This window comes from Diabrotica virgifera, chromosome 8 (assembly GCF_917563875.1).
Source record: "Diabrotica virgifera virgifera chromosome 8, PGI_DIABVI_V3a".
In the NCBI taxonomy this organism is placed as follows: domain Eukaryota; kingdom Metazoa; phylum Arthropoda; class Insecta; order Coleoptera; family Chrysomelidae; genus Diabrotica; species Diabrotica virgifera.
Genome location: NC_065450.1, coordinates 39,538,726 through 39,560,512, shown reverse-complemented (window position 1 = coordinate 39,560,512; position 21,787 = coordinate 39,538,726). Strand labels below are relative to the sequence as shown.

Genomic DNA, 21,787 nt, shown 5'->3' with positions numbered 1-21,787 from the left:
TGGTGGTGGTCGCTGTTGTGACCTCTGTGGTGGAGGCCTCCCCCAGGTTGGGCACCTAGGACATCCTCTGTAGTTGGCTGGGTGGCTCCCATTGCAGTTGGCACACGTTGCCTTGACTTCTCTGGCTCTCTGGCACTGCTTTGAGTGGTGTTCTTCGCCGCACTTCACACATCTCGGGTCCTTGTGACACGAGTTCTGGGCGTGATGGTACAAGGACAGAAACTATTTTCAGTTATTAATTTATAATAAATGGAAAAATTTCTGACCCTGGTGAAATTCGCACTCACTACCATTCGGTCCAAAGGTTACACTTTCGATCCAAAGGTTAGGCGCTCTTACCACTGAGCCACAGAGTGGGTTAAATATATTATTCCTGTATCTTGTCTTGTGAGTAATTATATAATAAAAAATGTGTTAAAAGGTATTGCGGAGGTCGAAGAAGTTGATAATTTAATTAACATGATAGAAAATATACGAAAAAGGAAACTTTTCAAAGATAGAATAAATCCCTTTTCACAATACACCGATAAGGAATTCAGAATTAAATATCGTTTTTCTAAAGAGCATTAAACTAAGGTTTTTAAGTCTAGAAATAAGGTTTTTGTCGGGAAACTTGAGCAGCCAGGTTGCAGATGGTTTTTTTGGGTACTATATACCTAATGCAATATAAATACAAAAATGCCAGTTACAATTGGGACGAGAATTTTAGTTATTAACAAATAAGGGTCAAAAATGGCAATTTTTTTCGTTTAAATTGCTACAGGCAAAAATGGGGCAATTAAATATCTTATTTGGGGTATTCATCTTTTAGCAGATGAGAAAAGGTGTAAAATGGCGGTTTTTTAATTTTGGTCCGATTATTTGTTGCTTCGAAAATTGCAAAGTAAGACTAAAATTTCGAAAATTAAAAATTTACTTTAACTTTTGCAAAAATGAATTTAAGACTTGGATATTGCACGAAAATTTAACTCAAATAGTTCGTATAATGCCCAGAAAATTTCAAGATGATTCGTCATTAGTTTAAATTTTATTCAATTTGTTTATCCCAAGAATTCAGAAAATAATAATGACAAAGCAATTCTGTGGAAACCATATGAAAAAATAATACTGCAATAAAAACGCATTTTTATCATTCCGAAAACATTTTACAAAAGTAGAGTCAATTTTAGCCTATGAACAATTTGAATAACTCTGTTAATATTGACTGTAGACTTAAATCTACTTTGGGATTTGAAGAGTTGGTATATTTATATAAACGAATTTTCGTATATAATATCACAAGAGAGAAAATTTTGCCGGCAGTATTTTCGACTGGTATGAAAGTTTGTTGCCTGGCAATTTTCGCGAATTAAATTTTGACTTAAATCACGAGACGTCAGTCGAGTGATTTTGTCAAAATTTCATAAGCGAAAATTACCAAAAGGCAACGAACTTGAATGAAACCAGGAGAAAATTACTATTTCACGAGACAATTAATGCACCATATCAACGAAATATATTCTTTATTTATTTGTTATTACCAGACACTTTCGTGACGGATCTGTCATAATTTTGTCGCTGAGATTTCACGTCGTTAAGGAGTTTTGTCAGTAGAAAACGAAGCGTTGCTATGCCGTTTTATCAGTTACAAACAGTCTAGTGAAATAGTAAAAAAAAAACTTTTCGCCTAGGTTAATTTGGTTTGTCAGTTACAGAGAAAAATCAGAATTGACATATTTAACACAATATATCGTTGTTTTATGTATTTGTGCAGAAGATTGCGACATTGCCAAACTATTATTTCGGAATAAAGTCGGAATACTTATAATATATAACTTATACCGAGTTTATTAGTATTTTATTATTTTCGTTCTATATCTACCTTATACTTAGTATAACTACTCTAGATATAAATACGGAATAACCTTAGAATACTAGTGTTTCATTAGTAACAGTGTATATAAGGTTACATTACTATTTAAAAAAAATCGTTCACTTTGGATTCCTACAATATAATGCGACCTATAATTTGGAAATTAGCTGATGTGATCAATAATTTTTTGTTTTTGATATTAAGGCATTTTTCCACTCGATTTCCATTAATTCGATATCTTAAACGTTAGAAAATATGTTGTGTTTTGTAATAAAGAACTAACCGACTATTTGTGGCGCTTGATTCGTTATTACACTTAAAAGATGCGGATTTTTGTTTTTGACAATGGATTATATACTATTATTGGCTCTTAATTTGATATTACACTTTTTGTTGTAGGAGTTTTTAGTTCTTTTAAAAGTAACTTGGCTTTTAATTCGATATTACAAATTTTAATGTGAGATTTTTCTTAATAAAATAACAAATGTCGCTTAATATAGGTGTTCAAAAACCGCTTTATTTTGTACTTTTTTACAAAAAACTTATTTTTATAGATAGATTTGCACCCTAGCTGCAAGATGGCACCATAATCCGAATTTTGAATTATTGGCGCTTAATCCGTTCTAGAGCTCGGGAAATATGCAAAATGCATATTAAGTGCATATTTGCATATTTTGGATAAATTTTATAAGTGCATATGCATTTATTAAAATTGCATATTTTCAGACTTTTTTTACCTCAAACAGAAAAATTTTTAGAGAGAAATTCTCAGAAGTGTCAGATCTAACCAATAAATCTAAAAATTATCGTGGAATCTTTTTCTGGTTACATCCTTAATCTCACATATTGTTAGTGAAAAAAATTAGGTAAAATTTAAAAATATTCTTTTCAAATTTGTTACTTGTTTAGCACACGCTATAAGTAGAGTAGCAGAAACTGTAAGGACAGAATTTCCAATGATCAATACCCTTGTAACATTAAATATAAAAAAAATATTTTTAAAAGCCTTTATGCGAATACAGGTTTATAAGGATCGTTTACCTAACGTGACTTTACTACTTGAACCTGTAATAACTAGATGGAGAACATGGTTTAATTCCGTAAATTTCACAACCGATAATTAAGAGGGAATTCTAAGGGGGAATTAAGAGGGAATGTACATAACTCAGGATATATAAAAAATGTGTGGATGTTTAAAAAAAAAAGTTACTAAAAAGTAATTTGACACATATCCAAACCAATTTTGTAAATATTGTTTGACCAATTACTAAATTAGAAAAGCGAAACATTTCATTAGACCAAAGTAATGAAATTATCAATTAATTAAATAAAAAATTAAACACCTTGGGGAAACCAACAAAGTGTACCTATCAAAAATTCTGCACTGTGTTAAAGACAAATGAGAGATGTCAAAAAATAATTCAAATAAAATAATATTAAGATGGGGAAATGTGAAGATAATTTAATTTTATAGGCAGAACCCTCAATTGTACAATATTTTAAGTTTGCTCCTTTAACTTCATGTGAAGTAGAAAAAAGTTATATTTTTAATGTGAAATTTTCCGTGTATAATAGTAGATTATACCACGAGTCAATAATGATGGCTATTATTCCCGAGGAATATTTACGAACCGAGCCGCGTTAGCGGCGAGGGAGTAACATTCCGAGGGAATGAGGGCCATTATTGCGAGTAGTATACTCTACTTTATCTACGACAAATTAATTAATTTAAGATTTTTAATGAACAACTTTATTTGTTAAAAACATTAAAATTAGTAATAGTACAATTAATAAACTGAATTGGTTGAGAATATCATTAACTTTAGTAGAGTTTTTAATACAAATATTTGGGATCTCGATTGCTGTAGAACAAGAAGATGGTACATTACTGTTTATCATGCTGTTGCTGTAGCTAGTTCTACAATTTCTGGTGGTGTACAATTAAAAGATTCTTCATTTTCGTCCATCTCAACACAAACTGTAAAATATACTATTCGTTTGACAGTGACACTTTTTGAGGTTGATTATTTTGTTTCCGTGGTGAATTTTGTGATTGTTGTGCCAGAGGGATTAATAGCTATTAATCCCGCATTATTAATCCCTAAGGGATTATTATATGGCATTATATTGCAAACACCACAAGTATAATACATACAGTGAGCACGTAAAGGTTGGAATAAATTCATTTTCTCAAGAACGGACGATTTTGGAAAAAAATCCCCAAACAGGTCAATTTTTATTTTTAAATTATGACTTTTTCCATATATATCATACTAGTGACGTCACCCATCTGTTCGTGATGACGTCATCGATGATTTTTTTAAATGAGAATAGGGGCCGTGTGATAGCTCATTTGAAAGGTAATTCAATTCTTTATTCAGTAATATAAACGTTAACATAATTATTTATACAGGGTACCCAAAAAATTTTTTTTCAATTAAATTTATTGACATAAAAAGAAGAATGTGTGTAATTTATTTAATTCAAAATACAGTTTACTGCTATCCGAAAACAGGAAAAAAATGTTTATTTGGCAAATAAGTATTGTTTTCTGCTTAAATTCAATATTAAAGCAGCCACCCACCAGCCTCGTGACAATTTGAACATTTAATTTAAGCGAAAAGCAATGACTACTTTTCAAATAAATATTTTTTTATGTTTTCTGAGAGCAGTAAAATGTATTTTGAATTAAATAAATTACATACATTCTTCTTTTTATGTCAATAAATTTAATACAAAAAAATTTGTTTTGGACACTCTGTATAAATAATTATGTTAATGTTTATATTACTGAATAGAGAATTGAATTATCTTTCAAATGAGCTATCATACGACCCATATTCTCATTTAAAAAAATCATCGATGACGTCATCACGCCCAGAAGGGTGACGCCACTAGTATGATATATATGCCAAAAAGTCGTAATTTAAAAATAAAAATTGACCTGTTTCGGGATTTTTTTCCAAAATCGTCCATTCTCGAGAAAATGAATTTATTCCAACCTTTACGTGCTCACTGTATATTATGTATCAGTCGTAGATAAACAATTATTATTAGATAGAGGACTCAGTTTTTTTGTAGAAAACTTAGGAAAAACATAATAATGTATAGTTTTAATTGTAATAATAATATAATAAAGATTGATGATGATAAATATAAAGAATAAATAAATATAATGATGTAGGTAATAAAAATTTCAATAAATATTTTTTTATTTAGCTTCAATGTCTCGACAGCTAAGGCCATTAGCATAAAATAAATAATTAAATACCAAAACAAGGTTTACTGCGTTTTTTATTTATATGTATTAAATTCATAAAAGCATATTTTAGTGCATATTTCAACTGTTTTTTTTTTTGCATATTTGCATGCATGCATATATTACGATTTTTCAGTGCATATTTTCCGAGCTCTAGTTATTACATAACGCGGTCCAATTATACAGCACATATTTATACAACAGGCCGTTAAGACCTAGGTCATTTTTATAAAACATAATCATAAGATTAACCAGTTACATCTATTTTTAACCAAACTCAAACTTAAGTAAATAAAAAATTCTCAACTACTCTGAAGGACCTGATGAACAGCAGTTCTCCATTCACTTCTATTTTGTGCTTTCCTTTTCCAGTCTGTCACCTTCACGTGTTTAAGGTTTTCCTCCACTATATACATCGTTCTGCCTTTACTGTTCTTTCCTTCTTTTAGGATCGATTAGTTTTCTGGTTGTAACTAGTTTAAGCATTCTGTTCACTGCCATTCTTTCTACATGCCCCAAACATCTGATTCTTTGTCACTTGACGAACCTGGTTTTGCTATGTTCTTTTTCCAAAGCATTAATTCGTTGTTGGTTCTTACCTCCCACTCGTCGTCTGTCTTTCGTCCTCCGAATCATCATCATGGCATCTACACTCCTAGCGGAGTGATTGCCGCCCTCTTTGGGCTCTTCCGATTCGTTTGTCGCGGTGAATCAATCCGCATTAATATTTTGGTTTTACAATTGGTTGTGTGACTTGGCATCTTCTACAATTATCCTCCATTCGTTCCTGTTTTTGCTTCTGGTTACCCATTCTCTGACTCCCATCTCCTTAAGGTCCTCCACTATCTGGGTCTCCCATCTAGTTTAGGGTCTTCCTCGTGGTCTGCCTGATACAGGTCTTCACTTGGAAATTTTCTTGATAACGGCTTCTGGATCCTTCCTTTCTATATTTCCCATCCATCTGAGTCTCTGTGCCTTGATAAATCTGACGATGTCTTCGACTTTCAGAAGTTCTCTTACTTCGTGGTTTATGAGTTTTCTAAATTCAATGTTAAGTAAATTTAGTGGCCCTGCTATCCTCCGAATTATTTTCCTTTCTAGAACCCTCAATCTTTCTTCCCCTTTCTGTGTCAGACACATTACTTCAGCACCACATGTGATTACTGGTCTAATTGATGCTTTGTAAATTTTCAGTTTTGTATTCTGAGTAAGCTTCTAATATTTGAGGAAGTTACTGTATTTCCAGTAGGTTCTGTTTCCTGCCTGGATTCTTTCATTAATTTCGATACTTCTATCATTAGTTCCAATAACTGAGACTCCAATTTATTTAAAATATTCTACCTTTTCAAATTCATATTCACCAATATTTAAGCTTATTATATTAACTAGGTTTTTTCTTGAGCATATTAGGTATTATGTTTTGAATTATTTTTAAACCCCTTTTGGATGCTTCTTTGCATAACTTCATAAATTCTTCCTTTAAACTGTTTAGGTTTCTCCTAATTAATGCTATGTCATCAGCATACTCCACAAGTTGCGACGTCGATGTTATAATCGTACTTTTTATTGAAGTTATACTTCTTTACGTTCGATATGAGGGTGAATTTTTATATTTTAAAACCTACGATCCGGGCGCATGCGCATTATAACTTTGTTCTGATTGGATTTTCAAATGACATGTCAAAAATTATCCAATATGGCAGCTGTAGCACAGCTGTGGTGTGGACGGTTGACGGTTTGGTTATGTATGGTTGTTGCGTTTTAAAATTTGTGGGAAGAGAAACAACAAACAAAGGTTAGTTAATAGTTATACTGCCTTTTTGAAGTTATACTTCTTTAGGCGCGAATTCATTGAGGGTGAAATTTTAGTAATCTGCGCACACAGGCAGTATGGAGTTCGTTACTAAATGTTTTAATTTATGTATTTATCAGTCCAGAAAAGGTGTGGAAAGAATATATTAGTGTTTTTAAATATATTTTTCTACAAACGTGTTAAAAATGCAATTTATAGCACTCCATAGGAGCGTTAAAAATGCTACTTTAAAGCACCGGTGCTTTAAAAATTTTAAGGCACTGCAGTTAAAAGTGAATTGTCAAATTGTGAAACGTCAAATTATTTATATTTCATTTAGTAACATTAATAGATATTAATAATACCTATTTACGAATGTTTCTTCTAAAAATTAGGAATATATTAATTTTATAATACATTTAAGTATGTAGTAATTTTCTTTACAATTTTTACTTACCAATTTGTTTTGTTTATACCTAATATCGCCGTTGTCTAGCAAGTGTCTGCGTAGATTAGCGGTATGTGTATTTAGCTACGGACCTGTTAGTAATTGGTTCGATTCCCACATAAGGACATTTTTTTTGTTTATTATTAATGGTTATTGACATCTTAGACTATTATTATATGGACTTATAAATGATTAAAAATAATTAAAAATAATTAAAATAATTAATCGGGATGTTGCCCAACTATTTACCGGGTTGCAAATTTATAATAATTGCCTATTTCAAAATGCACTTTTGAAATGAATTTTTCTTATGCACAAATCCAATTTCAGATTTCTTATTCATTACAATAGTTCACAAAATTTTCTGACATTCTCACGAATCCAACGCACCAAACTGCATTAAAATCCGTCTTACTGCGCCAAAAATCGAGAGTAAGGCCTTTTTTGTGCTTCAATGCCTCGACTAATTCGGCCAGAGATCGAGAGGTCGTGAGTTCGAATCCAGTGCAATCCTATACTTTTTTTCTGTAGCTTTATGTGTAAGTCGATATCATGTTCGTAACATTTCTCAATTGACTGTGTGATTATGTGAACTGCGTTTATTGTTGACCTTCCCTCTCTAAATCCGTGCTGGTAGTCTCCTATTTTAGTTTCAATGTGTTTTGAGAGTTTTTGTCTGATTAATGATGTCAATATTTTGTAGCAGCTCTTTAACAGTGATACTCCTCTATAGTTGTTACATTTTGTGATGTCCCCTTTCTTAAGAATCGGAAATATCCATCCAGTTTTTCATTTTTCGGCCATTCTTTCTTCTTCCCAAATCCTTATTATTAGGTCGTATATTTTCCGTTGTAGTTCTTCTCCGCCTCGTTTTATTAGCTCATTTGAGATTTCATCTGGGCCTGCTGCTCTCTTTTGTTTTTGATTTCTTATCACACGTAAAAATTCCTCATATAACGGCTTTTTGATTTCGATTTAATCGTCAAGGTCTGTTTCTTCTGTATAATTGAGAGAACTTTCTCTCGCCTTAAATAACTCTTCGTAGTATTCCTCCCACATTTTGGCATCAATCTTAACTGTTGTTTTCTTCTTGTTTTGTGGTTTTATATATTTGTAAAGCTTTACATTATTTTTTCTATTTACTTCCAACTCTTCTATAACTTTATCCATCCATATCTTTTTTATTTGTACAGCATTTGTCTGAGTCTTTCTTTTTTCTCCTATACTCTTCCAGATCTTCTTCTCTACCTGTCTTCAGTCATTTATTTCGAGCTAGGTTTTTTTTCCTGGTTGCTCCTTAGCAGTCTTTGTCATAACATTCTTTTTGCCTTTTTATTTTTTTGTATCCTATTACTTTTTCTGCTGCTATCGAAATGTGACCTTTTATTTCTTTCCACGTTTCTTCTATGTTATTAGGGTTCGAAACTTTGAAATTTGCTTCAAACTTTTTAGAATAATCTCCCTGAACAGTATCCGAATCTAGTTTCCTTATGAAATTCCTTATGACGTTGAAATGTTCGATTTGGAATTTGACGAATAAGAACGTATTTTACATGAGCTACAACTTTCCTTTTACTGGGGCTATAGATTTCTGCTGGGAAAATTTTTTTCTATAAAATATTTACTTTTATTATAGAACGAAAGTTGTTTACAATTAGTCAATTAATCAATTTCCGGATTTATTTCCGAAGGGCTGAATGTCACCACAAAAAAGCCACCAGCGGCACAAATTCAACTTCGGAGTTGACCCTGAAAATTACACTCCAAAACTTTAAATTTTCCATTGTGTAGAGTTGTCCGTTGTAGTTATCGCTGCATCAATTAAAACAAAAAAGAGGTTTCGATTTTTAGTCCTGTCGCCAGTGGGGGTACAACGGCCTCCTTAATTCAGATGGACTTACCCAAGTTTTTTTTATGTATTTTGACCCGTAGAACACGAGTTTTTTGGGTAACAGTCGATCCGGATGTCGATAAGGTTGTTATAAACAAAGAACTTGAGGAATCACATAACAGCGATTTTTCGCAAAACACAATATTGTTTTGTATTTTTTGTGTCATTCTAAGCAAAAAATGTTTTTACAAGTTTTTTCGTAGGATGCATAGTTTTCGAAATAAGCGCGATTGAACTTTCAAAAAATCGAAAAATTGCAATTTTTGAACCCGAATAACTTTTGATTGAAAATTAAAATAGCAATTCTGCTTACCGCATTTGAAAGTTCAAGTCAAATTTTATCGATTTTGATTACTTTCATTGCTAAAAATTAATTTTTTTTATTGGTAAACAAAGCTATAAACACATAGTGATTGAATGATATTTTCAATGCATTTCCCATTTGAAATCGAACGAGTAGGCGCGCATACACACAATTTCTACATAGATTACGTACATTAAAACGCATGCACTGGGCACGGGAAACACTATGTGTTTATGGCTTTGTTTAACAAATAAAAACTTAATTTTTAGCAATGCAAATAATCAAAACCGATAGAATTTGACTTGAGCTTTCAAATGCAGTAAGCAGAATTGCTATTTTATTTTTTAATCAAAAGTTATTCGTGTTCAAATATTGCACTTTTTCGATTTTTTGAAAGTTCAACCGCGTTTATCTCTAAAACTATGCATCCTACAAAAAAACTTGTAGGATCATTTTTTGCTGAGAATCACCCAAAAAATAGAAAAAAATGTTTTGTTTTGCAAAAAATCGCTGTTATGTAACTCCCCAAGTTCTTTGTTTATAACAAACTTATCGACATCCGGATCAACTGTTACCCAAAAAATTCGTGTTCTACGGGTCAACAGACATAAAAAAAATCTTGGGTAAGTCCATCTGAATTAAGGAGGCCGTTGTACCCCCTGGCGACAGGACTACTTTAATTATACATGTTTGTATTTGCACATGTGCATACATATTGTATATAATATGTTACCGGCCAAACCCGATTTCAGGACAAACTAGTTTGGCCTAGGCCAAAGTGTATGTAAGTTTATCCTGAAGTGTATGTTTTTATGTCAGGATAAAATAGTTTAGCCTATTCCAAACCAATTTAATCTAGTCGAAAGTAATTGACTACAGACTGGTTGCTGATTTAAACGTAAGTTTAGAAGACACTATTAAGAGTTGTAAGTATTTTAAGTATTTAGTGTAAATTAATAATAAACCGAGATGGCACTTGTATGAAAGATACAGAAACGAAAATAGTACGGAAAAAACAAATCACGAAAGCACTCCATGGAGTGATCTGGAAGAACACTCTAACTAAAAAAGGACTTTTCAGGCCATAGTGCTGAATACTACCCTACCAGAGCGGAAGAATGGCCAGTGACAACAATAATACGAAATCAAATACGAACCGCTGAATTGGAGTTTATCAAAAGGTATCTAAAAATCACCAAGAATGCCGGAGCACAGACGCCCGAAACGATTACTGGACTGAGTATGTGAGACTGAGGATAGAGGACTGAGAATAGAGTGCTATGGAAGATGAAAACTTCAATTTCATAATGAGAAAAAGCCAAGAAAAAGAAAGCAATTCAACAAACTTGTACGGGTTAACACAAATAATAAATTGAATAAAATACTTTGTTTTTGAAAAAATAATAATTTTTATTAAAACTATAATTTTTCTTGACAAATAACAAACAATAATATTGAGTTATATTCGCGGTTGGACGAACAGACGGACAGACAGCCTAGGTCAAATTTCTCACCTTTAGTATTATCCTTGGATTATAAGCTTCCATTTGATACCTCATTTGTCATGCTACCTGGTATAATGACGGAGATGTTGAGTTCACGGACAGACAAACAGACGGACGAATGGACGGATAGTGGATAATAATTCAACGTTTTCACATTTTTTTTCAACATTGGTGAAAACAATATTAATTCGTACTCGATTTTATTCGTAAGTGTATATTTTCTTTCAATTTTTGGAGAAAACATCATCCTTTTATTTATTATTTTTAATATTTTTTAATTATACAAGAATATTGATTTATAGCATGTATCAATATTCTCATTCGATGTATAATATGATAAAATATATCGGTGTATAATTATTTTTTTGCCATCCCTGTTGGGACGTAATTTGGGAATTCCCCGCATGTAAAAGTCCTTACATGTTCGCTAAATTACTTTCGACTCGGCTAAATTGGTTTAGACTGGGCCGTACTGGTTTATCCTAAAGTGTGAGTCTTTAATATATAAGGATAAACTAGTTTGGTTTAGGCCAAAACCTTACTATTTTATTGGGAAATAAGCCACAATTTAATTTAAACATGAAATTTTTGAACATTTTGACTTCCACTTGTCTTTATCGACTTTTTGTTGTCGTTATCGAAATACAAAATATTAATAAATTAAACAAATTTGGTTTATATTGCTTAAAAAAAACTTTTCTAATAATTTAATCTTACCCATTCATATCGACAATACAGATATAAATTATACATTTTAAAGTAAATTATAAATTTTGTCTGAATTGCTGATATGAATGTGTCACATTAAATTAAATTATTAGAAGAATATTTTACTAAGCAACATCAACAAAATTCGTTTAATTTATTAATATGTATTTTGTATTTCGATAACGGAAGTGGAAGTCAACAAATTTAATTTTTAACTTCAATTGTGGCTTATTTCCCAATAAAATAGTAAATTGCATAGGATGCCACAAAGAAACAGCTTCAGAACAATATCACCTTTATAATACCGGGTGGACCAAAAGTCAGTTAACGCTATCAAAAAAAGTCACGCGCAAGTTTGCGGCGTCTCCAAGAAAATATTTTTATATCATGCTTTGTGAAGGGCCTTGCCAATAATCCACAATTACAAGGTATTCGATATTTTCAGCAAGATGGTGCACCGACTGATTACGGATTGCAAGGTCGTGAGTTTCTATATTACCAGTTTAGTGATTGGATAGGGAGAAGAGATACAATTGAATGGTCCGCGCGTTCGCCAGATTTGACGCCTCGTTATTTTGCCTTGTGGGGAATACTTAAAGATCAAATAAAAAGGAAAAAATTCCTCTCATTGGCTGTATACCATAATAAAAAAATTACTAAGGAAGTAAAACTTCTCTTGTAGGTAGACGGTATATAAATTTATCAAAATTTTTCTAAAAAGATCCAAGTTGGATTAAAGTGGGTACATCACTAGTACAAAACAAACGTTTTCGGACTGATCAGTCCATCATCAGGTTGAAACTTCAGATCCAAAGTAGTTGGAACTAGCTATATAGTTAGGTCGAATGACCTTAATATTACAAAAATTAAGCCATTTCGGCTACGAAAATGTCGACAATAAGTCGATGTTAAAAGAATCAGTTCTTCTAACATCGACTTATTGTCGACATTGTCGTAGCCGAAATGGTTACGACAACGGTTACGCATCAATACGGTTCAATTAAATAACTTTTTTTTTAATATCTTCAAGGTTGCAAATAATAACAAATGGGTTTTTTGCAAAGAACGTCTCAATTAATATAAGTACTTCATACTTTCCCGTAGGTACAGTCTTTGTTGATTTGAATTATGATTATAAAATCTAGTTTCAAAATGATTTTATTGATTTATTTTATTTTTTAGATGCTGTTAACATCATCATGGATAGTAGACGTTCTTGCTTTCTCTGTAACATTATCAACATTGTTGTACGTATATTTCACCAGACATTTTAGCTACTGGAAGAAACGCAATGTCTTTTACCGAAAACCAACGCCATTTTTTGGTAATTTTAAAGACGTAGCAAGCATGAAAACAACCATAGGAGAATGGTTACGAGACGAATATAATAAAGCAGCTAAACAACCCTACTTTGGCATTTTTGTTTTCGATGAACCGAAATTAGTGATTAAATCTCCAGAAATAATAAAACATATTATGATAAAAGATTTTAACAATTTCTGTGACAGAACATTCGCAAGTCCAGAACACAATGAAGTAGAGTCGAACTTCTTATTTATGATGCAAAATCCTAAATGGAAGAAGCATAGGTCTCAGCTTTCTCCCGCTTTTACCTCAGGAAAGCTAAAAGGAATGCTTCCTATTATACATGAAGTTGGTAGGTATAAGTAAAAAAATTTCTTCAACTTCTTCTTCTTCTTTTATATAGGCCGTGCTTCCTGTTTTTCTTCAACAGTGCCTTTTATTCTGTCTCTAAATTGTCGTTCCATTTTTTTGCTTGGACGTCCTATACTTCTTTTTCCTAACGATGACTTTATCCCTGGCTATTCTTACTATCCTTGATTCAGACATCCTGCTTATGTGTTGATTCCACTCTACTTTTTTGTTCTTTACCCCGATATTTACATTGTCTACCCCAGACATGGATCTGTTTTCCTCACTTCTTACCCTGTCCTGTAGTCCTTTTCCAGCCATCCTTCTTAAGATCTTCATTTCGTTGGTCTCGAGACGTCTTTGTGTTTTGCTTGTATCTGGTCTAGTTTCTTCCGTGTAAGTCATAACTGGCCTAATAAATGACTTATATATTTGGGCCTTTGTTTCCACTGGCATCTGTGTTGTCATGTTTTTAAAAAAACTTGCATCTGATAAAAGTTTGATAAAATCATAAAGCTTTGTAATTTTATTCACTGCGATTGATTCAATAATTGTATAAAAACAAATTGTAGCATATTATTTTAAATGGATTATTTTTTTTATCTTGATTCCACAACACTCTACATGAAATCGAGTATTGACTTTTATTATTCCGAAAAGGAAGTCAAAAGGTATATCCGTCTATACAGCGTTTATCCTCTGACGTAAAGGATGAACATTTTTTCTTTTTTATATTAAAAGAGATATTATTCCTCCTACAAAAATTTGCAATGGATTCTGCAAATAATTTTATATCTTGAATTTTTTACTGGTGATTGCAAGTCTAACGCAGTCCACTCTTTGATGTTGCTTAGCCAGGTCATTTGTCATCTATCTTACCAGTCCTCAAACTTACCTTCCATTAATTATCAGTTGTAAGAAACTAAATATATAGTGCTTATGTACGTGACCAGAATAAGTTGTTTTTCGTTTTTTTTTCTTCACCAGGTATAGCAATTCTCGATCCATGTTCATTTGTCTTAGAATATCTTCGTTTCTGGCGTGGCTTATCTAAGAAATCTTTAGCATGCGGCAGAATATCCACGTTTCAATGATTTCGAGATTTCGCATTGTACCTATGATTTTCAATGTCCATGCTTCCATGTTATATCGTAGGATGCTATATACATAATATCTCATGTGTTAGTTCACCATCTCAGTGCAAATTTAAAATTAGTTACACAGAACGGTCGAATTCTTAGGAAAGCGCTTCTGTCCAATTCTATCCTTTTTTTATCTCTTGATCTAGATTAAGGGTATTGTTGACTAGGCTTTCAAAGTCTATGAATCTTTTTACTTTCCGTACAGGATGCCCATTAATTGATAAGTTTATTGTAAGTGGGTTAATTTTGGAAATATTTTTTTTACTTTTGTTTCTTTTTCGTTGAGTTTGATACCATGCCCTTATCCTTCTTGTTCTATTCTTCCATCAGAGTTTGTAGTAGATCTTGCTGGCTATCAGAGATTAGTACTGTATCATCGGATCTAAGGCATTTGTAAAGATTTTCTCTGAATTATACTTAAACGACAACTGTTAAACAACAGAGGGGATAAAATTCAACCCTATCAAAGGTCTCTTTGAATTATTATGATTTCGGTTTTATTATCAGTACATATCCTAAAAAAACCATCTTGATTCCCATATAAATTTTATATCATTCTGATATTGTTTAAATTTAGATATTTTTTCTAACCATCAATTTTTCGTGTTTTACTTCTTCTAAAACTCTCTCATAATATACAGCGTGTCTACTTAAGTTGGAAACATATGGGAAACTTTTTTGTTATTCATTTTACGAAAAAAAGTTATTCTTTATAAAAAGTTCTGCATGCTCTAAAACCTAAGATTCAATCATCAGATATCAAATTTTGTTAATATTATACGAGGTATGTCAAAAAATATGAACTTCGTTCAAGAGTAAAGTACCTTTATTTCTCTCAATATCGAAAATTCTTATTATGAAAAGTTGTTTGGAAATAAAAACTAAGATCAAATATGCAATTACATGCTTCTAATTGGAAAAAATATTTTCCAAATTTTTTGATACAACTTCCTTTTTATTTATTTCACATACGATAACTCTTTTATTATTACTTTTACGAAAAAAAGGTATTCTTTATAAAAAGCTCTGTATGTCCTAAGACTGAAGATGCAACCCTCAAATATCACATTTTATTAATTTTATACGAGTTATGTCAAAAAATATGAATTTCACTCGAGAGTAAAGTACCTTTATTTTTCACAATATTGAAAACGGTTATTAAAAAAGTTGTTTAGAATTAAAGACTATGTTTCAATATGCAATTACATCCTTCTAATTGAAATATTGTGAAATATAAAGGTACTATAATATTGAGCTAATTTCATATTTTTTGACACACCTCGGATAAAATTAATAAAAGTTGATATATCATGGTTGTGTCTTAGATTTTAGACCATGCAAAGCTTTTTATGAAGAATAACTTTTTTCGTAAAATGAATAATAAAGGAGTTATCATATTTGTAATAATTAAAAACGATGTTGGGTAGTTGGGTAGGTATCCATAAATTTGAGAAAAATTTTTATTTTTTTTTTCAATTAGAAGCATGTAATTGCATATTTGATCTTAGTTTTTAATTCTAAACAACTTTTTATCATAATAATTTTCGATATTGAGAGAAATAAAGGTACTTTACCCTTGACCGAAATTCATATTTTTTGACATACCTCGTATAATATTGAGAAAATTTAATATCTGATGATTGAATCTTAGGTTTTGGGACATGCAGAACTTTTTATAAAGAATAACTTTTTTTCGTAACATTAATAATAAAAAAGTTTCCCATATGTTTCCAACTTAAGTAGACACGCTGTATTATACGTAGACAGATGTGTTTCTGTTGATCTTTACACTTTGGCAATAATATTACAAAACTAAATAATACTTCTCTGGTTTCTTTGATCATTTCTGGAACCAAACTGCTATGGACCATTTGTTTATAGCGTCTATATATATTTTCCTATTAATCCATGTGGTGAGACCGCTCCCGTCTGAAAAAAATTTCTGATTCGGTTTCTTTGTGGAATCCTATTCAAAAATGTCCCCTTTAAACAAATCAGAAGGGTGTCGGGCGGAATTTTTGGTCAGAAATTGTTTAAACAATTTTTTTAAACAAATACAAAAGATAATGTTTTTTTGCTCTAGAACATATATTTTTAGATTTTTTGGGTCAATCTAAACAAGAAAGGTATCTCGTAATTTTTCTCAGAAATTGATAGGTTTGGAGTTATAGGTGATTTAAAATCTGAAAAATGCGAAAATACGCATTTTAGAGGCTTAAAAACTCATATATAAATTAGTATTTTTGAGGTTGCCACATGCTTAGATTAAAGACTAAACATTCAGCTTCAAGATTCTGAAGAGTGATCGCGTCTAACTTTAATTTATACCGTTGTTTTTTAATTGTTAAATATGCGTGTTTATCCGATTTTTTTGCCGGTGCGGATCGCTCCATTTCAAAAATCTCCTATTTTCTTCCGAAAAATATTTTTTCTAGATTCTTTGTGATATTCTAAATAAAATATGTCTTTTGCCATTTTTCTCAAAAGTTAATAGTTTTTAAGTTATAAGCGATTTAAATCCGAAAAATGACAAAAAAACGCATTTTCGGATATTAAATCGCTTATATCTTTAAAACTATTAACTTTTGAGAAAAATGTCAAGAAACTTATTTTATTTAGAATGTCCCAAAGAATCTAGAAAAAATATATTTCGGAGGAAAATGGGAGATTTTTGAAACGGAGCACGCCGCACCGGCAAAAAAATCGGATAAACACGCATATTTAACAATTAAAAAACAACAGTATAAATTAAAGTTCGACGCGATCACTCTTTAGAATCTTCAAGCTGAATATTTAGCCTTCAATTTAAGTATCTGGCAACCTCAAAAATACTAATTTGAATATAAGTTTTTAAGCCTCGAATATGCGTTTTTTCGCATTTTCAGATTTTAAATCGCCCATAACTCGAAAACTATCAATTTCTGAGAAAATTTACAAGATACCTTTCTTGTTCGGAATGATCCACAAAACTCAAAAATATATGTCCCGGAGCAAAAACGTGATCTTTTGTATTTGTTTAAAAAAAATTGTTTAAACAATTTCTGCCCAAAAATTCCGCCCGGCACCATTCAGATTTGTTTAAAGGGGACATTTTTGAATAGGAATCCACAAAGGAACCGAATCAGAAATTTTTCCAGGCGAGAGCGGTCTCACCACATGGACTATTATGTATTTCTAAAGTTGCGTATGTTTAGTCGACCTTCAGTTTGAAGTATAAATCTGCGCTGGATATGCTCTCGAATTTCCTTCTCTCTGAGTATTATTTACACTTTTGTTTATATATTTTTGTATTTTCCGGTATATTTTTAACATTAAGTTTAAATCTTTTTTTTTTCGTTTTTATTTTGTTTTGACAACCACATATTGAAAGCTATTGAAATGAATAATAAATATAGCCCAGTCCGGATAGCATTATTTGACCTTGCATTACGAGCTGCCCCAAATTTTCTTTTTCTGATCTTTAGAGGGGGTCAATAGTAGTGTAAGTTTAAAATCTCCACTAAATTCCGCCGTTGGATTAGACGCCATCTTGATTGTTGAAAATGTGATTTTCTATAATTTCTTTTATTACAATATTTTTCGTGCAGTCGATATTTTCCGAGTTATAGCGGAAAATAGTGACAGAGCATAATTATTGAGTTATCTCGTTTAATATTACTTTTAAAACAAAAATGTAACCATACAAAAATGAAGATAATTAATTTTCATATAATTTTTTCTCCTTCGTTTTTTTGGTAAAATCAATATTTAAGTTAGTACGTATGCGGTAAAGGCGCGAGCGTAAGGCCTGATTGATTTTATAGCAATTGTTTTTGTTCAATATATACGCCATTTTCAACTTTTACACAAAAATGGCCCAAACTAAAATTGTTCCAAATATGATTTCCTACAATTTCTTTTTAACAATTTTTTTCGTGCGGTTGATATTTTCCGAATTAAGTGGGAAAATAATATAAAGGGGTAGGAGGAGAATTATTTTTGAATTGAATCTTGTTTCCGAAAATTTTATAATTCTCTCCTTTAGTGGAGGTCTGTTGGGGGAAGTTCCCCATTCCCCCCTTGTAGATCCGCAACTGGTTCTTTCGAAAAATTGTAGAAAAGCGCAATTGCAACAATTTCAGTCCTTACACTGTTTTGTCAAAAAGTTGAAAATGGCCGAGATATTAAACAAAACCATAAACCATAAAACCATACGGGTCTTAGGCTCGCGCCTTTACCGCATACGTACTACCTTAAATATTAATTTTAACAAAAAAATGAAACAGATTAAAATTATGTAAAATTTAATTCTCTCTATTTTTTTAGGTACATTTTTGTCGTAAAACTAATAATAAACGAGATAGTTCAATAATTATGCTCTAACTGTCATTATGTTCCGCCATAACATGGAAAATATCGACCGCACGAAAAAATTGTAATACAAGAAATTATACAAAATCATATTTTAAACAATTTTAGTTCCTATACTTTTTGTCGAAAAATTGAAAATGGCGGAGATATTGAGCAAAAAGGGTTCTGTTTAAAATCAAGATGGCGGCTAACACAACGACAGAATTCAGTCGAGATTTTAAATTTACACTACTATTGACCCCCCTAAAGACCAGAAAAATAAAATTTGGGACAACTCGTAACGCAAATTTAGGCCTGTTATTTGTCTAACCAGACTGGCCTAATAATAGCACCTATTACTGTTTTTAGGCCAGAGTCTTCAAAAATATTTAAGTGACAACCAAAGAGTATTAGAGGCAAAAGAAGTGATGGCCAAATATAGCACAGATGTAATAGGAAAATGTTTTTTGGGCATTAATCCTCATTGCTTCGATAACGAAGATGCATTGTTCAGAGTTTTAGGACGGGCTATGTTTGATTTTAGTATAAAAAACGCATTAAAGCAAACTGCGTATTTTTCTACACCCGGAATTGTTAAGTTCTTTAAAATTAGTTTCTTCGAGCAATGGGTCACAGATCATTTCACTGACGTCTTTGGTAAATCCTATGAGGCACGGGAAAAATCTAAAATTAGGAAAAATGATTTCATCGATATTCTACGAGACATGGAAAAGAAAGGAGTTATTGATAAGGGTAAGTTTTGAAATCATCTTTCTTTGATACATTTATCTAATCATATATTCTGAAAAAAAAACTGGCACTCGGGTGAGTGCCGACATAAGAGAAAACTTCTCCAACCATGTGCTCCCTACGTACAATGTGTTACTAGTGGTTGAAAGTATGCTCATGAGTCATGAGAGTATGATTGAAAGCATACCTCAGGCCCTTGCTTCGCAAGCGTCTTCGGGTACACACTCTATATCTCCTCCAACCATTATAACTTCGGTCGAACTTATACGCAATTCAACCTATAGTATATAGATTACTAATATCTGCCGTGTCGATAACGATCGCGAGTTCAATGTTTTTCCCCATCCAAAGAGAAGTGATATACCTACATTATATACCTACCCATTGGGTGCATCCTATACTATTTAGATATATATATATATATATATATATATATATATATATATATATATATATATATATATATATATATATATATATATATATATATATAATACATAAACCTACAGAATTTAATTCGGCGAAGCGATGACGGTTACGAATTTAATGCTTTTTTCCCATCCAGCAAGTGCACAACATTGCAACAGAAGTTTTCACTTCAAAAATATTTTAAGCACTAATCAATTATAATAATTGGAGTAGGGACAGTGTGGCCTCACATGCGCTTGCTTCGCAAGATCCTTCGGGTACACATTCTATCCTTCTTCCAATCATTATAACTTCGGTCGAACTTACATACGCAATTCAACCTATAGTATATAAATTACTAATATCTCTCCGTAGCGATGACAGTCGCAAGTACAATGGTTTTTCCACATCCAAAAAGAAGTGCTATACCTATATTATATACGCGTTGCGTGCGTCCTATACTATTTATTCCTTTAACCCTTTGTGGCTACATAAGTCTCTTGGTTGAAGAATATCAGGGAGTGGTCAAGTATAAAGAAAGCAAAACAACTATTTAGAATAGCTCAAGACAGAGACAGTTTCGCCATGTTAGTCGCCAACGTCTAGGGGACTTGATAGGGCACATTAAGAAGAAGGCTACATAAGTAGCCACCTGAAAAGTATCTGAAGGGTCAAATTTATTGTTATCCACAAGTATGTGGTTACATATTTAACCAGAAACCATTTGTGGAAATGTTAAGAAATCTTGTGTAACCATTAAAGGGTTAAATATACATTAGGGTGGTGCGAAAAAAGTCAAGTTGATAATCCCGTATCGCTATAGGGCGGAAAAGTTGCGATTGGTAATTACAAGAAAAACAAAACAAAAATTGTTAAAATCGGACTTTATCTTCCGATCCCGCAACGGGCCTAAAGATTATGAAAAAAATGAAATTTTACCTTTTTTCGGAAATTTTTATTGATCCTCCATGTACTTTTTATTTATCGGTATAGTTAAATTTATTTACAGTTTGCATGGTTAGGTAATAAAAACAACAGTTTTACGCATCTAACGAATATCTTCCGATCCTGCAAGGTCAATCAAAATATATAAATATTTGAAATTTTCGATGATTTTGATAAATTAAAAAACATTTAGTTATATCATTTTTCTCCTACATTGTGAAGTTTTTCGCTTGTTTATATATTGTATAACAATACTTAAACAACCCAGAACTCACAACGAGGAGGTGGTTGCACTTCTAGCTCCACACACACCCTTCTCTCCAACCAACCAGTGAGTGTGATTTTTACATTATTTACATAGTAAATTTCTTTTTCATGCTTGTATCCAGCTTTTAAACGTCAACTTTGTATTGTGATTTGGTGGTAGAATCTGGCAGCATGGACCTTGATTTAAGTGTTGCCCTTATGAATCCATCTCTTGATTGGGGTCCACATACATTAGACCAGGGGTGACCAACTTAATCGGACTCGAGATCTACTGTCTGCCTTTCTAATTCTCTGGGATCTACTGACTAGGAATTTTTGTAATATTTAGGACGGGAATATGTAGATAGGTAGGTAAATAATTTTTTCTTGCCATCGATCGACTGACCTAGGGGTCGCGATCGACGGGTTGGCCTCCCCTGCATTAGACGATGCTTCCGTGACCAACTTTAGGCACCTCTCATCAACTTGCGTATATCAGGGATAGTTTTGTACATTCTAGTCTGGTATGTCGCCAGATGTAATGCAAGAACTTAT

General features: G+C 32.0%; 1 protein-coding gene across 1 annotated transcript in view; it reads left to right on the top strand.

The window, feature by feature from the left end:
* Nucleotides 1–21,787, top strand: part of LOC126890137 (uncharacterized) — a 167,780-nt gene that overhangs the window by 117,433 nt on the left and 28,560 nt on the right. The window contains exons 10-11 of the mRNA XM_050658987.1: nt 12,942–13,416; nt 19,253–19,636. Coding sequence (XP_050514944.1) covers nt 12,942–13,416; nt 19,253–19,636 — 859 coding nt within the window. The remainder of the gene's footprint in view (nt 1–12,941; nt 13,417–19,252; nt 19,637–21,787) is intronic.